The sequence below is a fragment of the Tyto alba genome, unplaced genomic scaffold (genome assembly GCF_018691265.1).
Source record: "Tyto alba isolate M040663 unplaced genomic scaffold, T.alba_DEE_v4.0 Super-Scaffold_28, whole genome shotgun sequence".
NCBI classification, from domain to species: Eukaryota; Metazoa; Chordata; class Aves; order Strigiformes; family Tytonidae; genus Tyto; species Tyto alba.
This window is the reverse complement of record NW_024881302.1, coordinates 13,085,533-13,110,350: the sequence shown is the minus strand read 5'-3', so window position 1 is coordinate 13,110,350 and position 24,818 is coordinate 13,085,533. Positions and strand designations below refer to the sequence as shown.

The 24,818-nt window shown below is 37.1% G+C and overlaps 1 protein-coding gene across 3 annotated transcripts in view; it reads right to left on the bottom strand.

Moving 5' to 3' along the window:
* The window catches only part of GRIN2A (glutamate ionotropic receptor NMDA type subunit 2A), a 191,412-nt gene that overhangs the window by 85,045 nt on the left and 81,549 nt on the right, over window positions 1–24,818 (bottom strand). For all 3 annotated transcript variants that reach the window (XM_042798701.1, XM_042798702.1, XM_042798703.1), the window contains exon 4: window positions 3,563–4,155. In XM_042798701.1, coding sequence (XP_042654635.1) covers window positions 3,563–4,155 — 593 coding nt within the window. The remainder of the gene's footprint in view (window positions 1–3,562; window positions 4,156–24,818) is intronic.

The window sequence follows — 24,818 nt, the reverse complement described above, 5'->3', positions numbered from 1 at the left end:
GGGGTGGGGGGAAGGTGTTCTCAATATGTGGTAATGCTTCTCACCGTCCCACTCTGTTAAGTGTTGTTGTTAGTGTCTGTAATAAATGTATGTTCTATTTTATTTCCCCTAACACGTCTGCCTTTTGCCCATGACCATAAGGGGTGATCTGCCCCTCCCAGTCCTATCTCGAAACCCAAGCCTGGCTTATTTGTCCCTTCTCATTGCTGGAAGAGAAGGAAGTGAGCGGTTGTGTGGTGCTCAGTTGCCCTCTGAGCTCAAACCACGACAGGATCAGAGTGGTTGGAAATGTTGTTGTGAAATGTTATCTCTCAGGGTTATGACTTTTATACACAACATAAGTACTCTTCTAGACAAAGCAGAAGCATTTCTATTCACAAAGCAGCAGCATTTTCCATGACGACTGGCAGGGTTATTTTGTTTTGCTGTTTGTTTGCTTACTTGTTTTCCTTTTTTTGAGAGAGAGCAAGCATTTGTTCAACTGACATTGCATTAATGAGCTGCTAATTCTATTTATCCTGCTGTGCTAGTGCCAGAATTTCACACAATAATATTTTTTCTGCCTTGGGAGAATTTGGGTGGTATAGAGATGGGAAAAGATTATCTGAATCAATACATATATATACGTATGGTTTTTTAATGCATTGAAAATGATCCCTGTATTTTATTTTAAATCCTAGAGAAAAACTCATTTTCCCATGTGTATCAGAAATGAACATTGATCAAATCATTCCAAAACCTAAAGCAAAACTGATTTTTTTCTGAGTCTAGAAAACCAATAAAAGCATCTTAGAATTGCAGTGACAAGGGAAGGATAAATTGTGTGCTTCAAAACATATATATCTTCAAACCAATTTAATACTCAAAGGATTTGAAAAAGAGGGAGGAGGAGCTTTCACTTCATAGCTTTCTTTACATAGAATTTCTTCATAAATGGAGATGAAAATCGCTATCTAGATGCAGGAAGTCACACATAAAGCATTACCATCCTCCATTTGCAAGCAAATTAGCTATTATGGCATAGCCTTACAATACTATAGTGGGTATAAAGCTGAATTAGACAGGGTTATAATAGATGAAGTCTAAAAATCCTGGGCTTTTTCTCCATTCTTGAATTTAGTTTGGCTCAAGCATCACATTACAGAGCCTCTTCCCTGCTTGCCACTGAGTTCTCTGTTCCTGAGCTTGCAAGCTGTGTCCCTTCATGAAACCCTACTTCTCTAGCACAGATTTCCACCATGAACAGGAAGACACAGTGCAGCAGATCCTAGGCCCATAAACTGTTTACAATTACTTTAGCCCTTTTCACTGTGAGGATCGTCCAAAATCCTTTGTTCAAGTTAGGTCCTTAATACAGCATCATACACATTTATCTTGTAGTTTAAAAAATACAAAGCTGCACTGTGACCTGAAACTTTGAAGTTTACATTTCAGAATAAAATCCCAATTTAGGCATTAATTTGTCACATAAGGAAGAAAGTTACAATTTAGTGATGAGGATAAGAAAGTACAATAAATTTACGTAATCTACTTTGGCATGGTGAGACTGGTCAACTCCCAGAGACTACTTAGCACTGCTAAATGCTTGTATATACTTGCCTTTCTCGCAGATTATATGTGACAAGAACAGTCTTGGGGCATTTTTACATAAGAAAGACTAAAGTTTATTAAATTTAGTGTAATTCTGAGATTTATAAGTTAAAAACAGCAGAATCTCCTGGTGAAGTCTAGTCTCACTGCCCTAATACTCACAACCCATATTCTTGTAGTCATACAGATTTAATGAGAAAAAAAATGAAAGCTAACTTATGCTGCATACTGAATAACTAATTCAAGTCTACACTATTGTATTACCAAAACAATGGGGTAGGAGTCCTTTTCAAAACAGGTTCAAGTTTTTGTGGCTCTTCCAGCTGAACCACAGTATTTTAAACACCAACACTTCTGACAAGAGAATACAAAATTTAACTTTCAAAGAAACTGGAGTTCAAATATTAATAGTGGACTTTTTTGTCACTGTTAAGGCACAGAATTTGGTTAATGAGATGCCATTGCCTTTATCTTTTATGTGGTGTTGTCAGCACATTCATTAAGAAGAACCATACAAGGACCACCTATGGGGTGTGGGTAGGACAGTCCTGCCGGCAGTGCCTCCTAGCTGCTCTGTCCTGACACAAGTGTCCATGAGATGGCTTTCCTGGAGCCATGGTGGACCAGAGAGCCATGCCAGTGCTGCCTCCTGTTACTCCCCAGGGGCATCTGGGGCAGCAGGAAATGAACCGCAGATTTTCTGCAAAGCCTCTGGTGATTTTGTACAGTTTTAGAGGCAGAGGCTTAGAAATAGGAAAGGGGAGACCAAGAAAAAGTGGAAGTGTCATACTAAAGGCAAGTCCTCTCTAAGGAGAACTGTGCAAGTTTCTGAACTTTGGTCACACTTTATAAAATATACGTATGAAATGCTAACATCCATTTACTTGGCAGTATTTGGCTTTTAAGAAAGCTTCTGAAGAACACTGTGCACAGAGATGCCATTTTCATGGAAAACAACAACTGCTCCAGGACATCATATGGCAAACAAGTCCTAAGCTAAATATGCACGTACATCACAGCAAAATAAAAATGTTCCACAATATCATGTATGAAAGCAGCACTGACTTTCCTTCTTGTGTCAATTCCATTCTGCTTTTTTGTAGAAAGCACTTCATCTGCAATATTTAGTCAGAACAAATTTCATAAATAATGCTTAGTAGCATCCATATGAGATATTGTGAAGAGCTGTTAAAAAATAAGGAAGATTCCCTTTACTTCCTCTCATAAACCAAATAAAGAAATACATTACTGCGTGACAAGTATTATGCAACATTTTGGATAGAAGTAATCAAGAATACCATGTCTAAAAGGGATAATTAAAGGGGGGGGGGGGGGGGGGGGAAGAAAAAGAAGGAAAGAATCCTGTGATTTAAACCTCAGCAGTTCCCATATGATAAACTGTTTTGAGAAAGCATCCATATCAACTTGGATTAATGCAGATTAATTTTTGCAGTTATTCTAGTACAGGTGATAAAAATAAAATCCTCACAAGACAAAGTGACACATTTCAGTTATTAGGTGGTAAAAGCTGCCTAGCTAATCTGCTGTATTTTCTAGGGACACCTCTTCAATGCTGCACATCTCTTGTCTTCTAAACTATTACCAGGTTCCTGCTGATGCAAGTGATTCAGGCACAAACTCCAGAGCACTTTAAACTCATAGTTAAAGTACACAATAGCATGATTTTATTAACTCTGCATCATATCATCTAAGACCAATTTCTGTCATCTTCTACATCAGACCCAGAGCAGTATTTATTCTCCACGGCACATGATATCATTTTCATGCGCACAGTTATCAGTGCAGCAAGTCCTCTTGCATGTTCCCTTGGAACACCTGAAAATCGTTGTTTAAAAAGTGCATGATGGGATTAACAAAAAACAATATTCTCCTTCAAGAAATATATAATGGCAACAGAATGAAAAATTACCAAGGTTATGTAGGGGAAAAAACACAAACCAATAAGCCTTACTTGTGCAAGGTGTGAGATGGCCGGTCATTTTTCTCCAGTTGTCCATAGCAGCTAGTTTTTGCTTCAGGAATGAAGGAGTATTTTTCGAGCATGGCTGATGCAGCAGTGGCAATAATCCCAAGGCCATCCCGTACCCGAGCTTCTAAACTGTAGTCCCATTCATCGTAAGATGCTGAAATGAGTCCTGAAGGAAACTCTTTGGGAGTGATTTCTGTGTTACCACTAACCAGGCTGGGAACTATCCAGAAGAAATCGTAGCCAGTAAGGCCCAGGGAACGAGCTTCATCCAGTATGTAGACAGCTTCATCCTTGGAACAATATAGCAGGATGACAGATGAATGAATTTTCTTCAGCTGAATTTGGGTCTTGGCATCTCCAAAGGCGGTATCGAGTACAATGACGTTCTGCATGTCCCAGCCCACAAAACTGTTTTCCACTGTGGTCTTAATGACATTGATGAAGTCTCGATATCCAGGGAATGTGGTGGTCACCAGAGAGAACACGTGCCAGTCATAATCCTGCATGATCTTCAGCATGATGATGGCTTCTTGCTGGATGGAAGCCCCAAACTGGAAGAATGTGGACATCACATCCTAGAATACCAAACACAGTGAAAGATTGCTAATTTTGTACAAGTCTGAAAGGAATAGAATCTCTAATTCTTCTTCTCTCTTTGGTCCACCACTGCTACCAAGCTTTCGTTGCATTTCCATAACTTTCTGTGCCATGTCATATTCATATCATTAATAAGCAACACCGATCAGAAGTAAGTACCACAGCTAATTAAAATACTTACCAAAAAGTGACAGACACTTACGTAGGAAATTTCTGAGTGCTTGATCACTTGAAGACAACAACTCAAATCAGTACTTACTGAGGAAGCTCCCTAGAGACAGCCACCTACTGTTAAACAACTCATCTCCAGCAGGCAGCTTTAGATTCATCACATTTACTAGGAATGCAACCCAATAAATTCATACCAATTTTTAGTTACAAAGGAAATAAATTGCAATGCACATGCTGTATATATATGAAGCAGCTCTGTATGTCCAGGTCTAATGTCAGAGGGATGCTTCATTTCCACAGGTTCACTGGACTTGCGGGAAGCTGTCAAACGCTGCAGAGGTAGATTTGTCACCCTCAGGTGCCGAGTTCACTACTGTTCCTGGGCGCACTGCTGATGGTGCTCCATTCAGAGCACATGGCCCATTGACGCCTGACGTAGAATTAACAGGATGGGACTCCAGGGACAACCAGTAAGCTGCTGGTGCCCTCGTTAAAGGACTTCAATGGAAGTAAATTCAGACAATGGCCTCACAGTCTGTAGCTGGTAGCTGCATTGCCTGACACAGCTGTGCTGTTAGTTTGCTAGGAGACTTGTTTCTAATATTTGTCTTAGGCTTTTACGGTTCGTAACATTTTATACAACATAGGGGCAAGTGCCTTTTATTTTAACAACATCTATCAGAAATAGGTAACACAATAGTATATTTTGTTGGCACTAAATTTATGAACATTTTCAGTGGTCTATTTTTACTAAATTGCTGTAAGATCTATATTTATTTTTTAATTTTACATTCTAGATTTATATACTACACACTTATTAGAGTACCAAAACTATATACAGGAAGCTATATAATTCTTTATTTTCATTTTACTTCAGTAATTTTTCTTGACCAGTAGTGGTAACCTATGTGCATCATTTTCAGATACAGAAAGCATGAACTCCTGTGAAAGAAAAGCCTATGATTTAAAAATTCAATTAGGATTTCTTACGCTGCCCTTACAGGAAAGATACACACAGTGCTTTTAATTTAAAGAGTTTTATGAATGTGGTTGCAAACTGCTATCCTATTTTACATTTGCAGGGAATAGAAATAGATTAACTGACTTAGGTTTCATGGCAAGGTGGTGTTAAACACACAATTATTAGTGAGAATAGTAACTCAGATCTACAAGTTCTGTATTTTATCTACAGAAATCTATTCAGAGCAAACTGAGCGTCTATATTTTTTTAACAGAGAATGAGGAGAGTTATTACTTTCCAAGTGTTAAGAACCTGAGACCAGGATTTTATATAGCTTGACAGCAATAAAAATCTTGATGGTGAAAGTACAAAATACACACTACTGGTGGTAATGAAATCATCTGCCATGGTTTCTCTGGTACCTCAAAAATGGCATTCTGAGTGCCAGTGCCAGATTTGAAGTGGTTTTTGGTTAATTACTGATGTTGTAAAACATATTTGAGAGATGAATCAAACTAGGAAGACTTGATAGCTAAATGCTTCTAGGATCTATTTCCTGGTGACCTGCACTGTATACTGCACTGTATATATAAAATAACAAACAAGCTTTTTATCTAGGAAAATTAACAGCTGAAGAAGCCCAGCATACAGAAAATCTGCTCAGAATCAGCATTTTAATGGTTTAATTACTGATTTATTATTAAAAAGTAAAATTAGATATCTAGTCACAATGCCATGAATCCAAGTTTGCTGTAGCTTCCTAATTGAACATAAAAAAATATTGTAATGCAATGTCAACCACTTCAGTTTTCTTCTCCAGCTCTTGTCTTATCATGGTTTTTACTTGAGATTATGCTAAACAACAGTAAAAATAAGTAAAATAATTTACAGTAAGCTCAATAGACCATTTCCATCATATCCTCTCACTCCACCCCTTTTCTATGTATGGCTTATGGCTACTAATGTAGTGGAATAATTCTTTCAAACAACACATACACCTTGGTCCTTCATGCATCACAATGAACTTCTCCAATAAGGTAACTAAAGATGAAGCCTCTGAGGGAAAAAAAAACATGCACGTGGACATTTCTAAGTGTGATCTTTCTAACTAATAAATATAGATTTTTAACCTAGAGCAGTCCTTGTCACCTTCCCTGGCAATGAACAACAGTCTTGTGCACAACAGCCTGTGCCACAATTACAGGAGCCTGACAACAAAAATACTAAAAATAAATCCTTTCCTTTTGTAAACATTTTGTTAGAAAAATAGTTTATGAAAGGAGTTTTGAGTAAACATTTTTGTAAAGTTCACATCAATATTACATGCATCTTTTTCACATAACTGTGAATGTGAACTATAGTCAAAATCAGGCAATTAATATAAATTTGTGATCAGAATGGTGGAAAAAAAAATAGTAATTATATGGTGAGAACAAGTTTGGGTTCAGGAAAAGTGGAAATACAAAGCGGGACTCTCAACTGAAGAAATTCCATGTAGCTCCACTGACTTCACGTGATGCTTTTATAGAGCTAAAGATCTGACTGTATGTGTTTACAATGAATTTGAAACAGATGGAAGATTACAAGCAAATTGCAGCCTCGGGAACTTCAGCAGAAATTTAAATTCCTATAAGGAGAATATTCAGGGACATATTATCCATTAAATTGGGGGGCTGGAGAGGAAGAGAAAGTTTAGCAAAGAAACAGCAAATAAATAAATAAAACTATAAGGGATCTGACTACTGTATCCTTAAACATCTACAGAACTGTTAATTTGGGGTTTTTTAAAGCTTCACATTCCTCTTGAAAAGCATAATTATTCCTCTGCTTTATACAAACTTAGTATTTTGTTACACATATAGAATTTAAGTTCTACTTTTCTATATTCAAATGCAAACTAAAGTGATGTTTGTAAAAAACAAAATTATTTCACTATTTTGACTTAACCATCATCTTGTCATCTACCAAGACAACTGTCTAAGTCATTGCTGAAGTAGGAATACAGATATAATACCAGATGTGCTTTAAATGGCCCTATCTATTGAGATTATTGGTGGAGGATGCAAGGAATCTGTAGCATTTATCCAATACAGGAAACTTTTGTACAAAGGAATTCCACAGATAAATCTCAAAGTATGAAAATCCCAAGATGATACACAGATATGAGCAAAAATTTAGTTAGAAGTAGTTGTGGAAATTATTAAGGAATGCTTTATCTGATTTTTCTGTTCTAGCTTCTTAGATTTTAACACAGCCATGTAAACAAAAAACAGCAATGAAAAGAGAAGGAAAAGAACAAATGAAAACTTCTTGTTACTTTGTCTTGTACATGAACATACAGTTTATAGCAAAACATCTCCCCGTATGTTTCACACCAGAAGGAAGTAATCCTCCATTTGCTTTTGCTTAACATTACTCTTGAATTTTGTATACAATAAAATTCTGTCATTTCAGAAAAGCACTTCAACATTCCCATACTTGTGCACAAAACAGAGCAGGTCTCTCTGGTGCTGTCATTTCATAGATATATATATTAAAATCTATAATCTGTCACTGTTGTCAGAATTGCACATTTCACTTCCTCAGTTCCAACAAATTACAGGAATATTTCTCTCAAAACCTTCATCCCTTAGCTACTGTCATCACATCTTAGTTTCCTAGCTCCAGTGTCTCCATGAGATCAGCAGGGCATATTCACAGCTGCTCTAGCAGCTGAGGTAAATCCTGGCAGTAGTTTATGCCTACTAAGGAAAAAGCTGCAATAGTTGGTTAGTTCTAGAAAGAAACATTTGTTATCTAAAATAGTATACCTTTTGTTAAATGAAAATGAAACACTAGACCAGAACAAAACAGGGGTCAACACAAGACCAAATTGATTTTTCACTTGGCAGACTTGTCAAGGACAATTGCTTTGCTGGTAAGACAATATTATGACAGGAAGCAAAAAACAATATGAAACAGTTTAAAAGCAAATCAGAGGATGATTTTATTCTGCTAGAAACAAGCTTATTACCACAGGACTACACATCAAACTTTAAATTTATCTTAATTACTTCATTCTTACTCCCTCTATCTTCCACAGAGATCTAGCAAAACTTATTTTTCTCTTATTTTACACCATGGTAACTTAGTTATTCCATTTTTATAACAGATTTAAGGCATGTCATGCTAGATCTACATATATAGTGCAAGCTGTTTCCTGTTTAATGAATTACAGTAGTTCTTTGGCATTTTTATGAAGAGTGGAAAAACTGAAAGTCAGAGATTAGTCATGAATTTAAGCTAAATAATTTAGCATCACATTAAAAATATACCGAAGGAAATTATTTGTACTAATCTCAAATGTAGGTAAATAATGTATTTATTTACTATATACTGTGTTAACTTGGTACCATTTTTACTGGATTGCTTGAAATAATGTATTGATCCCTTGGTAAACATGAGGTGAGTTGTGTATATGTGTATATCTGCTATGAACATCCAGACTTCAGCCATATGGTCTTCCTTTGTGCTACTATACAGACCCATGCAAAACCTTGAGTAAATGCAAACATTGAAGCGCAGGAGCTGAAAGGAAAACCTTTCCTCCCAAGACACCCTGCACATTTCTAAACTCTTAAGTTATTAAATTCCTGCCTCTACTCATTAACCGTATAGAACATGCAATCCCCAACACAAACATCTCACGGAGGCGCTCAGGGAGAAAACTCCACCATTATCACCATGGGAGCAATTTGGGGGAAATTATACAAAATTATGTACTTTCAGGCAAAGCACAGCAACATGTGAGGGTGGAAATAATTTGCTCTTTATTACAAACAGCAGAAAAGACGTGCTTCCCTAGGCCCTGCTGTCACCTCTCTGGCCTCACACAGGGCAAAAGCACGCCCAGCCCTGCTGGCAGGTTTCTCTGCTGCTACCACCCCCTCCTTTGGAGCCCTGCTCCTGCCCTTCCACGTGGGCCACAGAGCTGCCCGGGTCCCTGGCATCCCCCACCAACCACCAGCACCCTATGTGGGACACCCTGAGACAAGCTCAGCAGCAGCAAGGCCCATGCCCACCTCCAGTGGACACCAATGTGCTCCTTGCATTGGACCTGGAGCCCGAGTCATTGCCCCGTCCGCATTCAGCAATGCCTGGACCCCGCCATGCCAGCCCCCCCGAGGCACAGGCTGAGCCGGCCGGGAGGGATGGAGGGGGCAGCAGGGCAGGGGCTCTGAGGATGAGGGCATGGGGGCTCCTGCAGCCCCCACACAATAGATTTTAAGCTCTCCAACTGTGCACACGTAGACCTGTGAATGTGTTTCACCATTTGTCAGCAAGAAGACTAAGGCCTTCTACCAAAGCTAGAAAGGGATAGAAATTTTCTTATGCTGCAATTGAACTCGTGCAAATGCAGAGCCACAAAATGTATAAAGGTCAACAAAAAGGACAAACCAAGGCCTTACTTTTTATTTTAAAAGTTTGATCTGGGAGAGGAACACTCGAGTTAGAAAAGGGCTGTAGCAAGCAAGGGAGTATGGCTTTCTAACATCTGACATGTCCCCTTTTATTATTTCAAGGAATAAATATCAGAGAAGCATGATTTTGAAAGGTTAGCACCAGCTTAATCAAGCATGTTCTTTCCCATTTCCAGAGGGAGCCTGCAGGGATTCATTTTGCAGAGGCTTCTATATTCTCAGGTCATGGTTTTATCCTAAGAATTTTGCTAGATAACAGATAGGCTTTGTGTTTGTTTTCTTTTAGTATTTTTTTTTTTTCTTTAATACATCCATTTAATTTCATACTACCAGCTTGGCTTATCTGGGCCTGCTACAAGACTTAAACTTTGTCACTATTTTTTTCTATACCAGAACAGCAAATAAACAAATACAAATGAATGAGAACAGGGTTTCTACAGATCATTGCCACAGTGAGTGTTTTTTGATCCATTACATTCTTTGAATAATACAGTGTCATGTCTATTGAATTAAAGCACCTCAACATGCAATTACAGTGAAACAATGTAACTTAATTATGGAAGAAGACAAATTTTGCACAGACCTCATGACCTGGGCTGCAGTGCACTGCCTGGGTTTACAACACGTCCGGGTTATCTTTCACAGATTGTCCAAACATTGGACATTGTGGTGTCTCAGTCACAGCTCCTGTTCAAGCAGGACAGGTAAGTGAAAAATGCTTTCAAAGGCCGAAAGGACACCAACAAGCTTGTGATTGAACTTGATAAAATCCTGAAAAGATTCATGTGAACCAGCAAGGATTTTTGTGTGGTCATTTGGTGAAATAAAGGTTTATTCACAAAATGCCTCCTTTCTAGATAAATTTCAACTTCCATGGTTACAGAAATGTCTTACACTGTGAATATTTCAATGAGGAAGGATGAAATTGTAGTACTACAAAAAGGCAGTGTGGAACTGGCTGTACCATAGCTATTTGGATGAGTAACAGCTATTGTACATCTTTTTGAGAGAAAGAGAATCCCAACATGTAAGTTGAGTACTGATGTCTACAAGGAAGATAAGGGAGAATAAAAAGTATTTTCAGACAAATTATCTTTGCTTTGTATGCTCAAACATTTCTTAAATATAAATCTGTCACTCTAACACATACAGAATCACGTGGTGCTATATATCAGTGTAAAATGTTAGCATTATTCTAAAATATTTTTCCTTTATGGAGATGATATTTGTACAAAAGTTTCTCACTTCCTACAAGTATTTTACCATGAAAATAAATATTGATAAATGTGTGTGACCTAACATATCAATGAGTTAGCCAGGAGGACAGATTTTATGCCACAGATTATAGCTGAGTATCATTTCTCTTATGCCCCTTGTCATGACTGCAGATAAATGTTTCTCCATTTTTAAAATACAGGTGTCTGATTCTCTCATAGTTTGTACAATGTCCTTCTGCTTTAATCATGCAATTAGTCAGAACTAAACAGATGCAAGTAAATAGTGTCTTTAAGAACCCAAGAAAACCTCATTTTTGATGGGAAAATGACTTTAAATTAGCCATGCAGCACATCTTTCACCTCAAGGAACACCTGAGTTTACATGGAGAGCTCTCCAGTCTGTCCTTTCAGTGAAAACTCTTCAAACAGTTGTTATGAATGATGGGAGAGCAATCAGGAAGGTTAACGACTTTTCAAAGACAGAGAAGGCAATTGCTGTGACAATACTCCAACAATATTGGTGAAAGTAACCGGCTTTCTGCTGTATGGAAACATTCACCTGCCAACAATTCACATTTGATATATCACAACAAAGTTGTGGCAGCATTAGAAGAAAATGGGAACCTGTTCTTGTTCTCCCTACAGCAACAAAAGAAACTTTGGAACAAACTGATGATGTTCTGTACAGGTTACTGAACTGGATAAGAAACATAAACAATGAAATGATGCTATCAAATGAAGTAAAAAGAAGCCCAAACCCAAAAGGTGATTTTACCACAAAGCTTTCAAAATGTACTTGTTGGAAGGAGGAAAGATTGGACTAATTTTCAAAAACAAAAAAAGATAATTTTTCAGAATTATTGAAGGTTTTCACCAGGTAACAGATATGAAAAAACACTGAGAGAATATCAGTGAGCTTGTGAATTAGCCTGGTGAAAGGTCAAGACTCAGGAAATCCAGCAGGGATAGATGCAGACATCTGAGGATAGGAAAAGTCTGTATAACGTTCCTCTCCCAGTTCTGGTATTTCATTGTAACTGACATAATTTACTCTAGAGATAAAATACCAAAAAGACATAGGATGGATGAAGAATAGCAGCCAAATGTGCCAGTTGTGTTTCTGGAAAATAAGTAAAAATCTTGGCATACAGACTGACTATCCATCCCCACTGTCCCGCTCTCTTACATTCACATTGGGGCATTATTTACCAACATTCAAATTGTTTCCTATAAGTATTGAGATACCACATACTTTACTACCAAAACAACATGCTGGGCTATGTGGAATTTCTCACCTTCAAGTTTCAGTCCTCGACTATAGAGCATTATCTATCAAATCAATTAGTTCATTTACTTTTAAGCACATCTGCTCTCATAAAACCATCAGAGATGAACTTCTCTTAATTCACGGGCAATTTGGGGAACTGTAATGGATATAAAATCAAATCATTTAGGTTGTAGTATGTTATATTATTTCTTGGAGTAGACTGCTAGTTCTAATTATAAATGTAATTCTAATTATAAATTATAAAATTTGTGAAAGGATGTTCATACATTTTTTGCCATTGGGAGTTTTAAAATAAACACCATCCAAATTTACTAACCCTGTAAACAGAATCAAAACCTTACTTATCCACAGTAATATTTAAATATGCTATGGCCAAGAATCCAGCATTAAAACCAGAATCAGTAACAATTTATCATTTAATGGCAACTGAATCAAGGCAAACAGGCTGATTACTTATAGTATGTATTGCACATGTGCCTAAATGCCATACACGATATAGAAAGATATGCATAATTAAGTATCAATAAAAATGCCTTAAGACATCATCTCCTTATCTGAAAACATTTGGTCTCAATTGAATGCTAAAATATTCTCACTTGTGTTGATGATGAGAAACCAGAAAACCATTAACTAAGTCATTTCCATACATCTACACTTAACAAGTAAAAATGAAGGCAACAAACAACCTCCCCCTCCACCCCCTTTCACCAAATGGTGAGTAAGAAATATTAAGCAAATAAAAGAAATATAAAGGCAATTTAGTTTTTTACTGTGTGCTTGTTACTGTGTGCTTTTACTTTATCAGCCAGTACTCTTGGACTGTTGACCTGTGTGTATCTAGCCTGCTTCAGCAGCACTGGATTGAAGAGAGAAATCCAACTGCAAGAGGCTAGCTGGGGAGGACAGACCGACAGATAGGAAGGATATTTTTTAGGAAGAAGGCTGAATGGAGTTCAAGGAGCCATTCAGAGCAGCTTTCCATGGCAACAGAGATTTGTAGGATATATTCAAGTAGCAGAGGAAAATGATGATAAATGAGAGATTCAAGATTCCTGACCTCTTCAAGAACACACATGCATTTTCGTTCCCCAGATAGTTTGGGTGCTAAACAAGAGGTGCAAGCTTGACCCACCTGCCTCTGGAAGGCAAAGTCACAAAAACATCATAACTTATCTGAAGCCCGCATACCGCTTTTAAATTCTAGACAGAAATGTTTCAAAATACTCAGTATGCTCCTCCTCTCCTCTTACATACAATCATCGGATCTGGAGAGGGTACTCAAGGGAAATACCATTTATGCTTATCCTTTATATTTTCCTCTTCAGGCATCATCTTTGGCCTCTGGGCAAAGCTACAGCTGCTCTTCTGTTATGCTAATAGAAATCACATGCTTTCTCAAAGTGAGTGATCAGCCCATCAGTCTAACAATGAATCTCCTTTTCCATTGTTCATTTAATAGTAGCAGGTCAGAAGCAAATTCAGTTACAAAATTTGATATGTATGATCTATATCAGTACTTACATTATTACCTTAGCTCAAGACAAGAGGGTGGCTAACCGCATATCTTAAAATGAATCTTACTGATAAGAACATAGCCCAAAGTATATGAAAAATGGATGATATTTCACAGGTATTCATTACAGAGCCTTTGAATAATCATAGCTGAAATCACAAAACAACCATATGTGTGTTAAAGTAGTTGCAAAGTCTCCAGTACTCAGAGCTACTGCATCTATACAAGAAGGAAATAGGAAGAATGTGGAATGAGGAAGATTGTGGAATTCAGCTGTAGGCACATACAACAGTTTTGCAATATCAATGTGCTAACCAGATAAGGACATAAGCATTTAATGTTGCATTCTGTGATGGATGATAGGTAAGGTAATGTAACAGATATGCAGAAAAAAAAACTCTGAGGCATCTACTTTTTCTGACTCTACCCGCACTGTTTCACACCTTTGACTTAAATCTACATTTTCTTTTTGGAAGTCTGCTTAAGGACACATCAACTTATTTAGTTGCAAGAATACCACACAAAGAGATTTCCCAGGCATTACTCCCATGAGCAGATAATATTCCAGGCAGAAAAGCTTTACCAACATATATTCAAATTACTGAGATTCTTACATGGGTAGTAAAACTATATCTTGTATGAAATAGCTTAGCTCAAGTTACTTTTCCTTAGTTAAGTAGAGGCAAAATATCTTGAAGCATGGTTCTGATTTACAGTAAATATCAGAGGGAAAACATAACTTCAAGAAAGGAAGTGTTCAAAATGCTAAGTTTAGGTCCTTACAAGGCATAGTAATTCTTTTTAGAAATTATTACAGATCTAGCAGTCATACTAGATACAGTAAATACTGCAGTCCTATAGCAAATTGAGTATCTCATTTCCAGATATTAAAAAAACATGTTAGCATAATGTTCAGTACAGTGTGAAGAGGATTGAAGCCATCTTCCTTAACATGCACAATATCTTTATTGGAGAGAGATATAATAACCCTTGCACTGAATACAAATAAGTAACAAAACATACTATTTGGGTTAATGTTTTCAGTGCCAGAAATTTTTGTTTGTTGCATTTGACAACATTATCCATATAGCTATTTCCTAGATAGGTACAACACCACACAAATCAACAACTTCTATAGACTCCTATGAAAATATAAACAGAAACTTCCATTTTCCTAACCTAGGTAGGAAACATGGAAGATTTTTAAGTAATCTTGGTATAGACTATAACAGTTAATAGGTTTCCAGTATCCATAATACAACTAAATTATAAGTACCCTCACATCTAAATTCAGTGGGAGCTCAACAGCCTCTGAAGGTGGGTGTGCTCGTGCAGAAAGGAGTATCTGCACAGATGTGAGAGTTCAGCAATGCCCATTTTTTTTATACTACTACATGCATCCTCAGAAAAGTGTTTAAGTACTCAGCTAACTGAAATAGATTGTCTAACAATGCAAAGTGGGGGTACTTGCTCATTTTCCTTAACAGAACTGTGCATCAAAGGGATTTAGATGACAATCCTTTGGGTTCCTTTGAAAAAGCCTTTTGTGTAGGAAGACTTAACAAACAAAACACCTCTTCTTACAAGTTGTTAAGTGCCTTCAGTTCCACACATGAAAGACGAGTACTCATTACATTTCAGGGACCTTATGTAACAAAGCTTGTTAACAAAGTTGCAATTGCAGTTTAGATTTCAGTGTAATGGGCACAAGGGATTGTGTGTTGCCTTAAACTAGTGTATCTTGATTTGTCTCCATTTGTGTCCCCTAGTGCCATACTCGAGAACAGCAATTTTAAGTTTACAGGCTGCAAGATTGCTCTTCTTTTGCAGGTCCTTTAGAAATAACCCATTGACCTTCTGGTGCCCAGAAACCAGTCTTAAAAAATATTGAGACTTGAAAGCAGCATCCCAGCCATTTCCATCTGATACTTGCTATCTACAACAGGTATAATATTTCATTAGGATCAAACATCTTATTTTAATAAGTAGTTTATGATTGAGCCTCAAACTTGCCACAGCTTACTGTAACATCACATACTACCAAAAAGGAAAAGAAAAAGCTGCGACCTGATTCTTTGCAATATAAATATACTCCATCAAAACTCTTGGAATATGGGTGAAGTGTGGAAGAACAGAGGAAGACTTCACTGCACAGCTCTCACTAGGCAGTTCTGGCACTCCTTTCCATGAATCATCCTTCTCTATATAAAAGCAGTGTGACTTCAAGTTTGCCAGACGATGGTATTTCATGTTACATTAACAGATAATTAAAAGAAGATGAATAATGAAGCGGAACTGAATCTCCCCCTCTTGTGCAAGGAAGATGGATCAGTGGAATAAGCAGGGATTGTTCTGTGTTCAGAAGCAGATATAACTGATTTTAGGGAGAAAGGTATTTGATTTTTCAAATCCCTACTAAATAAGGCAGCCTTCCCGCACAGTGTGTATTTAAAATAGGGAAAGAAAAGAAACAACAGATATAAAAACTATGCCCTATTGCTTGATGTGCTCCATTCCACAGAAAGTAGAATTGCTCCCCCACACGAAGATCTTCAGGAGATGGATACCTAGCTGGACCGAAGTCTACATGAGATCTGTGATTCTTCTCAGTGGACAGACATTTGTTGCTACAATTGCAACAGTCTGTCAGTTCATTAGAAATCTCAGAGACATGAGCAGGATCAAGCTCATGTAGAGAAAAGCTTCATTCTGAACCTCCCTGATTTCTATGGGAGTAAACGCAGTCATTAGCAAACGCGCAAAGAACAACTGACCACATTTGTATTACCAAACACGTGCGGCAGGGAAGGGGTCAGTGTCCCACAACGTACATCTTTTTTTCTCTACTCTGCTTTCCTTGCCCAGGGCAGCCTGGCACAGACTTCAAAATCACTGGCAAGGAATTCAGAATCACTGAGCTACTGCAAAGGACCTTGGATAACAGGAGTGGAGGAGAAGAGCAAAATCCCATCCATTGAACAGTGAGCAGTGCTTCAGCATAAGCCTGGACAACAAGGGTAAATGTTAGAAAGCACTGCAAGAGAGGAGGAGTTGGGTATGCAAGTACCTACTGATCCACAGGCTGAGCTTCCAGCTCCTGACAGACGCCTTGCTAGGCATCGCACAAGTGAAAATCTTACTTACAACACTGTCTCTGAAAGCCATTTCTCGTGTCAGCTCAGCTATTCCAACACATCCTATAGCAGTTCTGCTGTCCAGAGCTGACACAGAGCCAGAGACAAACATTCAGCATGTTGGAGACACCATTAGAATGGATGAAAACAAATTAATTCCATCATGAGTAGCAGCAGATATTTTCTTTCACCATTTGTGGATCATGTATTATTAATCAATATTCGGACAACCACTAGTTATTGATAAAACTATTAAGTGTTTAAGTTTTACCCAATTTTAAACAAAACACCTTCATTTGAAAATGTAAACATAAAATCCTCTGTCACTTGAATTCATACTCTCAGAAAATATAAAAAAGCACAAAGCAGAAGTAATATAATGTGACAAGTGACTGGACACAAATCATATACAGTTAAGGAATGCCATTTACAAAAGCCCATTTTTTTAATCATCCTTATTGTTAAATAAATACTAAGAACAATATTATTTTAAAATCATTGAGGGCCTGTAAAAGTTTAACTCACTAAGTTACATCAGTAATTATCCATTATTCTTAGTAATGCATCTTAGCCAGCAATAACCTGTCTATTGCTTCAGACTGTATTTGCACAATGACCATATCATAAAAAGGCATTTTCACAAAAGCTGCAATTCAACAGCTATCAGTTTTCAAAGACATAAGAGGTTTCCTTTGTAATAAGGAGTACAGACTTAGAATAAGCAAGTATAGTGAATTTCCTTGTAAATCTTCCCTCCTGGAAGACTTACTTATCCCCAGTGACACGCAGAATAATTTAGTACACATCATGTTACAATGCCACACCTCATGAAATGTCTTTAAACCATCCAAACATAAATAGTTTCTAGTCTCCTCTTTCAAGTGACCATAAGTCTGATCCAAAGGCAGTTTTACTACTATATATGGATGATAATGTGTTGCTATACATACCCATAATTCAGGAAGTAACTTTACAATACAGCATGACTTAACGCATTTTATCTTGGTGTATCAAATGATAACACATCAACTGAATGCAGAATAAAAATTAAAGCTGAAAAAATTGTAACTTACATGGTAGCCTAATAAAAAAAAAAAAAAAAAAATCAAACCCATAAAACATACTATGTATAGAATTATGTATACTGAAAGACTTCAGCACACTGAGTGCTTCATCCCTCTCCAGGAGATTAAGCAGCATATTTTTCTTAGATTTTTTTTGACCAACCAATCTCATAAAGGAGTTAAATTCATTATTATACAGTCACTTCATAGAAACAAGACACACTAACATTTTATTGCTTACTATGAAAATATTAAATAGCTTGTGATGATCAGTTAAAACATTCCATTTGTTTTTTCTACAAAAAATTGGTTTTCTTACAACCTCACCTAAGCCGCCAAGAACAGATTTTATGAAGTATTCATGAGCAAAATTCAACATAAAACACAGAATTAAGTATAAATAAAAGTAGCATCATTAAAATAATATATAGATGCTTGGTGCTATGGCAGAAATAAGCATGTATCTGCTCATGAGGAAGGACTCAAATTATTACTTGAAAATGAGACTACTAAATCGAAATGAGAGCTCAACTGAGCAATGATATTTGTACATACATCGGTGCATTTGGAAATTAAATGGATGCATAAAGGATATTCTCATCAATTCATTCATATAAATTGGTATACAATGAGCAGAAGAATTTGAGAAGACAGTGCTAAAAATGACTGTAGTTTCTTCAGCAAACAAGCAGAAGAGATACAAATGGAGCCTGATTGCTACCACCGCTATCTGGGAAAACTTTGTCACCTCTTCAGTTTCTTTCAGAAAACTAGTTGAATGCACACAGGTGCATTACAAAGCCCACAACTAGGTGCGTATTCCTACTCATGAATATGAAGTAATTTCCCAAACTACATAAACTTTTTCACAGTTTCTAAAAATGTTTAACACAGACTTCTTCCCACCTCCACCAAGCAGCAGCTGAAGAATGTGTTTATATAAAAACCGGAGCACCTTTATTTACTGCAAAGTTTAGGATGAATTCCTGCCCAATTCAGAAAGACTGGGCCCATGCACTTAAACTCTTCAGGATCTCCAAGCAGTCTCAGGGTATTTGATGACTGAGGGGGGCAAAAGTGTAGCTAGTGAATGTGATTCAGTTGGCTATATACTCATAAACCAGTTTCATTTATTCTCTTCACTGCACAAATCAAAGAAGTCAACCTCTTATGCTCACCCTCTGGTTTTCAGAGCCCTGTCTCTACATAGAACTAGTATGTGGTCCCATGCTCACCAGGAGCTTAACGTACATTTTTTTGAGAGGGTGTGTTGACCAATTTCTATGTAGTAGAGTACTATAAAGAATGGGAGAGAGGGTCAGACAAATGATAAATCTAACCCATTACAAGTAAGCCATGATCTTTAAATAACTGCTGTGGAAAGGCATAACATTCACACCACTACCAATTTATAGCTCACTGTAGGATATCTTGGTTGAATGGAACTTTCCACAAATTATGTTAGTCCTTGTATCATTTGAACTACTGTTACTTTCTTGGTAAGGCATGGGATTCAACCACTAAACCATCAGAACAAGTGTTTTAGCTTCTAATCAAAGTTTGGGAGAGCACACTGCCCCAAGACCTTCTCATTAATATGTTTTGCCATTGCACAAGTTCTGTACTCCAAGATCTGCAGACTGGGAAATCTCGTAAATCATGATAACAGATAGCTTGGCAGACTTTGCTCAGATTCCTCAGGCCAATAAATGATAATCAATATTAAAGCCAGGTGTGTTTAAAATTATTTACTGACCTCTAATTTGTTACCTCCCATTGGCATCAGTCACCCTTGTGGTGCAGCTGGAAGAAAGATTCATCTGAGTACTCCTTGTTTGCTTCAGTGAAAAATCAGTCAGGTTGCCTTAAACAGGCTCTTGTGTCTCATTCATCTTAAAAATGGCTAGCTCTGCTCTGAAGATGCTGAAGGGTGTGCAGTGATTTTCAGTGATGCCAGAGCAGTAACCTCAAAGGAGACAGATGACACTGAACACTTTAGGGAGTGGAGCAAAAGAACTTATTTCTGCAATTATTATCTGATCATAGACTTAGTCTCCTATTATTGAAACTTATTAAACTAATTACACCTCTAAAGTTTAGGTTAAATTCAGAGATTGTATTGACATTAAAGAAAATCACTAGTGATTAGAATTTGACATTTGTAATGATAGAAATTACTAACTGCAAAGCACAGCAAAAATTATTCCCATTCAAAAAAAATCAGATCACGAAGACTATCTCAAAATCATGTCTGCCTATTTAAACTCATATTCAGGATTTATATTTTCTATCTCTGAGCTGTAGCATAAAGGGACTATTTGGAAATATTAAACATAAGCTAACACTTTAAATTTAAGTAAGCTTTGCATTGATTTAATACAGTATTTGCAGGTAATGTATTACATATCAGCTATTCAGCTTCATTCTGCTTTACACTCTTATTAAGACCTTGAAATCAATAAATCACTATTTCATTTTTGATTTCCCTGCCCAGCATATAGATATGACATCCTATTTTTCTATTCTGAACAGATAGTACAAGTAATGCTGTTGCACTAGAAGACAGCACAGGACTCTTAATGTCCCTTGGTATTTCTAATTTGGTCATACAGACCAGCCTAAAAAGTGCCTTGTTTGGTTGGTTGGTTTAATATCTTTGCAAAGAAATACGAAAACCTGGACATTTAAGTACTAATGATGCAAACAATTAATCAATGAAACCAACCGAAGAGAATAAGCCAAAAGGATAACAAATGTAACTGCCATCAAAACAGATCAGGAAAGGCATACACCTTCCAAACAAGCACTGGTGATGGCTGTGACATAAGGTCATGACAGTTCATTAGGCATGATTAGCATACTTCCCTCTTGTATAACAGAACGCTCACCAGTACCCAATGAATTTGAGGGTTATGAGTAAGTGACATCACCTGACTGAAGTTATAGGATTAAACATAAAGACTACAGCTAGAACCTCTGGAATAATCTGTTCCTCAACCAAGTTCTACCTTCTGAATGATCATAAAGCTGTTCATTTCCCTGCAGGATACTCTCAGTCTTCTTCAAGTCATGTTATTATATATATCTAGGTACTGACATATGCAACATTCAGAGGCCATGTAATAAAAATGTGTTTCAGAACAAATTTGTTTAAAAATTAAATAATATAAAATGCACAGACAGAAACCCTACATATACCCAAAAATACACGTTTTTATATACAGCCAGTAACAACATATTCCTCCTGACATACTGACTCCATCATACTAAGTGGCATCTTAATAACTAACAACTAATTTGAAGAAACTATGAAACCACTTCAGAACCAAAGTAGTTTACTTCTTTAGTCATTAAAATCTTAGGTATCAGACCTTCTTTTAATCAAGCAAGTTTTGTAAGGCCAAAACTATTTCAGTTATTTTCCGGTAGAGGGCAAGAACAGTGATTTCCAGTTCACTTACTACCAGAACAACATTACTTATAATTTACCCATCAGTCAAATTAAGCACCATAATAGTAATACTAATCTAAATAGACGTTTTGAAGACCTGTGATGAAGGTAAGCTGCAATAAAGCATTTTGTTGCTTGCTTGGTTGGTTTTTTTCAGAACTCAGATCATATTCTGAGCTCTGCATATATTCCCTCTCCAATGTGGGCCACAAATCCTCTCTGTATCCCAATTCCCTTTCCTTACTGTCTTCCAGGTTTCTCTCCAGATTACACTTCAGACTTGCCAAGGCCACTTAAAAAGTTAATGAAGGTGGACTCTCTGAAATTTTCTTCAGGCTACAATTCTTCCACAGCGCTTTCATCCCTGTCTGTCATGTCAGTAATACTCTATGTACTGACAGAAATGTAACTTAGCTTGCACGTAGGCAGACTGATGAAATATTACAGAAAGGAGCAGCAAATTTCATAACACATCATGCAGATCAAGCATACAAATACACACCTAAGATTGCAGGGATGTTCTTTCCTTTAGCATTGGTAAGAAATTAAAGACTTCACCAATTTCCAGAATAATATTTCTAGCAGTTTTTCAGAAGCAAAATCCTAGAACAGTCAAGGCCTGATCCAAAATCTCAAATGGTTATAAAGCTGGTCAACATCCCCAGATGTAAAACCTGCACTTCTAATAACAAAAGGAAAGCAAATACTCATCTGTTAAAAATTATGCAAGCCTTTTCCACAATATTTTAACCCAGAAAATTTTTTAAATTTCTAGATCTATAAGGGATCCCAGTAGAGTCAATATGTTAAGAATACATTTCTCCAAAATACAGAGCTCTTATGATCAATATACCACATTCATCACCACTAATGATCTCAGTTAATAGTTCAACTATTCAAACCTGTCTCAGGTAAAAATGATCCAAAAGAGCAGATAGTGTCAGCAGAAGTCAGGGGTGGCAGTGGGGACTAGTGGAGTTTAATGCCAAGATTATCCCAGAACTGGCATATGTTCATAACGGCTTCCAAATATAACCCAAATATGTTCTAAAGCTTCTTGACCAGGAAATAACATATTATGGTTCATTTATTGAATTAAACTACAGACAACACATTTCTTTTCATATTTTACAAATGTATATGAGAACTTGCAAACTGGTATATATAAACAATACATGGGAAAAAACATCACTTCATCTGTGCAGATCCAGCATGCCCTGTTTTCCATACATGAAAATCTCAGATTAGAAAAATCCAACATTCCAAATTTAAATTTAAAGCCTCACAATACCTGGGTGCAAACCTCTTCCATAAGACTTTAAAAAAAGGTGAACTAATTTCCAGATCTGTGAGGGACTCCTTTAAAATCTCCTGGCATGATGTTTTCGCAGGTGAGGAACCTTGCTGTTTTGTGGAAGGCATCTTCTTCTGCTATTAAAAGGCTATGATAGAAATCACTTTTGGGCTTTTTACAAATAATGAAGAGAAAATTAAATTCCTACTCTTTAAATGAGTTGTTTTAATTAGAAGTGGAAGAGAAACATAGCTCCCAAGTGACCCATAGTGCATGGATCCTCATTCGAGACAAACAAAAATGCCATTTGCGGTAAGAAAAGCCTGTTTGTGGGTGTTGAACCCCACGTGTGCTGAGCCATAATGATGATTTCTGGAGTGCTCACAGCTAATTTGCAGGCTTTCCATAAACATAGCATTATAATGTTTGAATGATTCCTAAACATAGAGGAGTTTATCCCAACACGTCTGTCTGTAATTATCCTGTTGAAGGAAAGCAAAGCAGACAGAGTAATCACATCTTAGAAAAGTGATTCCTGGGAAAACACCATATAAAGCTTAACTATTTCTGTCCTCTCTTCAAAAGCCATTTCAAATTTTTTGTTGCTTAATACATTTTTTTTAAAAACCTCTACTCATTACAGTAAATCCTTGCCTTAAGTTTAAAACCATTTGATTTTTTGGGGGGAAGCTCATTGCATTGGGAAAGGTCTAGCTAAGCACATCTACCTTAACAACCAGCTTGAATCAGAATCCGCATCACACAATAACTGCTGTGATCGCTTTTGCTTGACCAAAAAATGGCACATACTAAGTTATCTGTTTCTTGTAGATTAAGATAAAATGTCTGGCTGGAATTGCTAATATTTTAGCAAATGGGGAACCTTCATTTTCAGATTGAAAAGGCAGCACTGATAAGATGGCAGTGATTAGCAGGTGGCTCAGCCAGAAATGCAGTGTTTCTTGCAGATACATGGAAAACTCTCTCATCTCAGAATTTATTATGCTACAAAGTCTGGATCGGCCGGCTCCCGGGCTTGCCAGGCTGTCTAATGTATCAAGAAAAAGACAAAGAAGTTCACAAGATGAGAAAGCCCTGTATCACTCCTATCCTACTCCTCTCACTAACCAGGTATTTAAAATCAGAAGGCATATGTTTAAGCTGCACAAGGCAGCGCTTTGGCTGGAGGGCAGGTACTAGAGGGGGTATGGAGCAGACCAGGACTCCAGCAGCTGCCGCTCAGGCTCTTCCCCTTGAGAGCATGACGTACCGATGTGGCACATGATCTCTCACCTTCAGAGATAACCCAACCATGCTAACTGCCATAGTGCTCTGGGCAGCAGCAGCCTCAGTATACCTCCAGTAAAGACAATTCAGAGAACTGTAGCCTGGTTTTTTATTTAAAATTTTGGCTTTTATTTTTTATTTAAAAATAAGTGTGTTGGCAGATCTAAATCATATACTGAAAAACTCGGTCTCAGTTTTTACAGGAACTAAATAGTAGGTAGCTAGGTTTCAACTCCATGTTCTACTTAAAGTCAAGAAAAAGTTCTCAGCAATTTCAGCATCTGTCAAATTTGCCACTAGTGTACCAAGGAAAATGTATACTCTTTTCATGAACATGCACTTTTAAAATTTATTTATTACTATTTATTTTATATATGATATTATTTACTGCTAAAGTGTTAAGTAAAAAGTAATAATGTGTTATTTATTATAGAGTTACTACTATTAATAGAACCAATTAGTGTGATTTACTACCTTTGATATGCAATGAATTTTAACTATAGCATTACTGCATAACAACACCTTTGGTTTGGCTGCCCAATTCAATATAACAACAGTTCAAGCTGACAAGTCAAGCCAAAAGAAACTCTCACTCTCAATGCTTAAGCAGTCACCAGGCCTGCAGGCAGAATAGAAGCGATCTCTTACTAAGAAAAGCTTGCAGCTCTGTTCTCTTGCTGGCATCCTACTCTTTGGTCATTGCCCTTTTTAGTTCCCTACTGCTTTCCATTGTATTGGAAAATATACAAGTAGAAAAAAAATGTAAGGTTTCAGGGTTTGCTGGTTGCTTTTGTGTCTGCA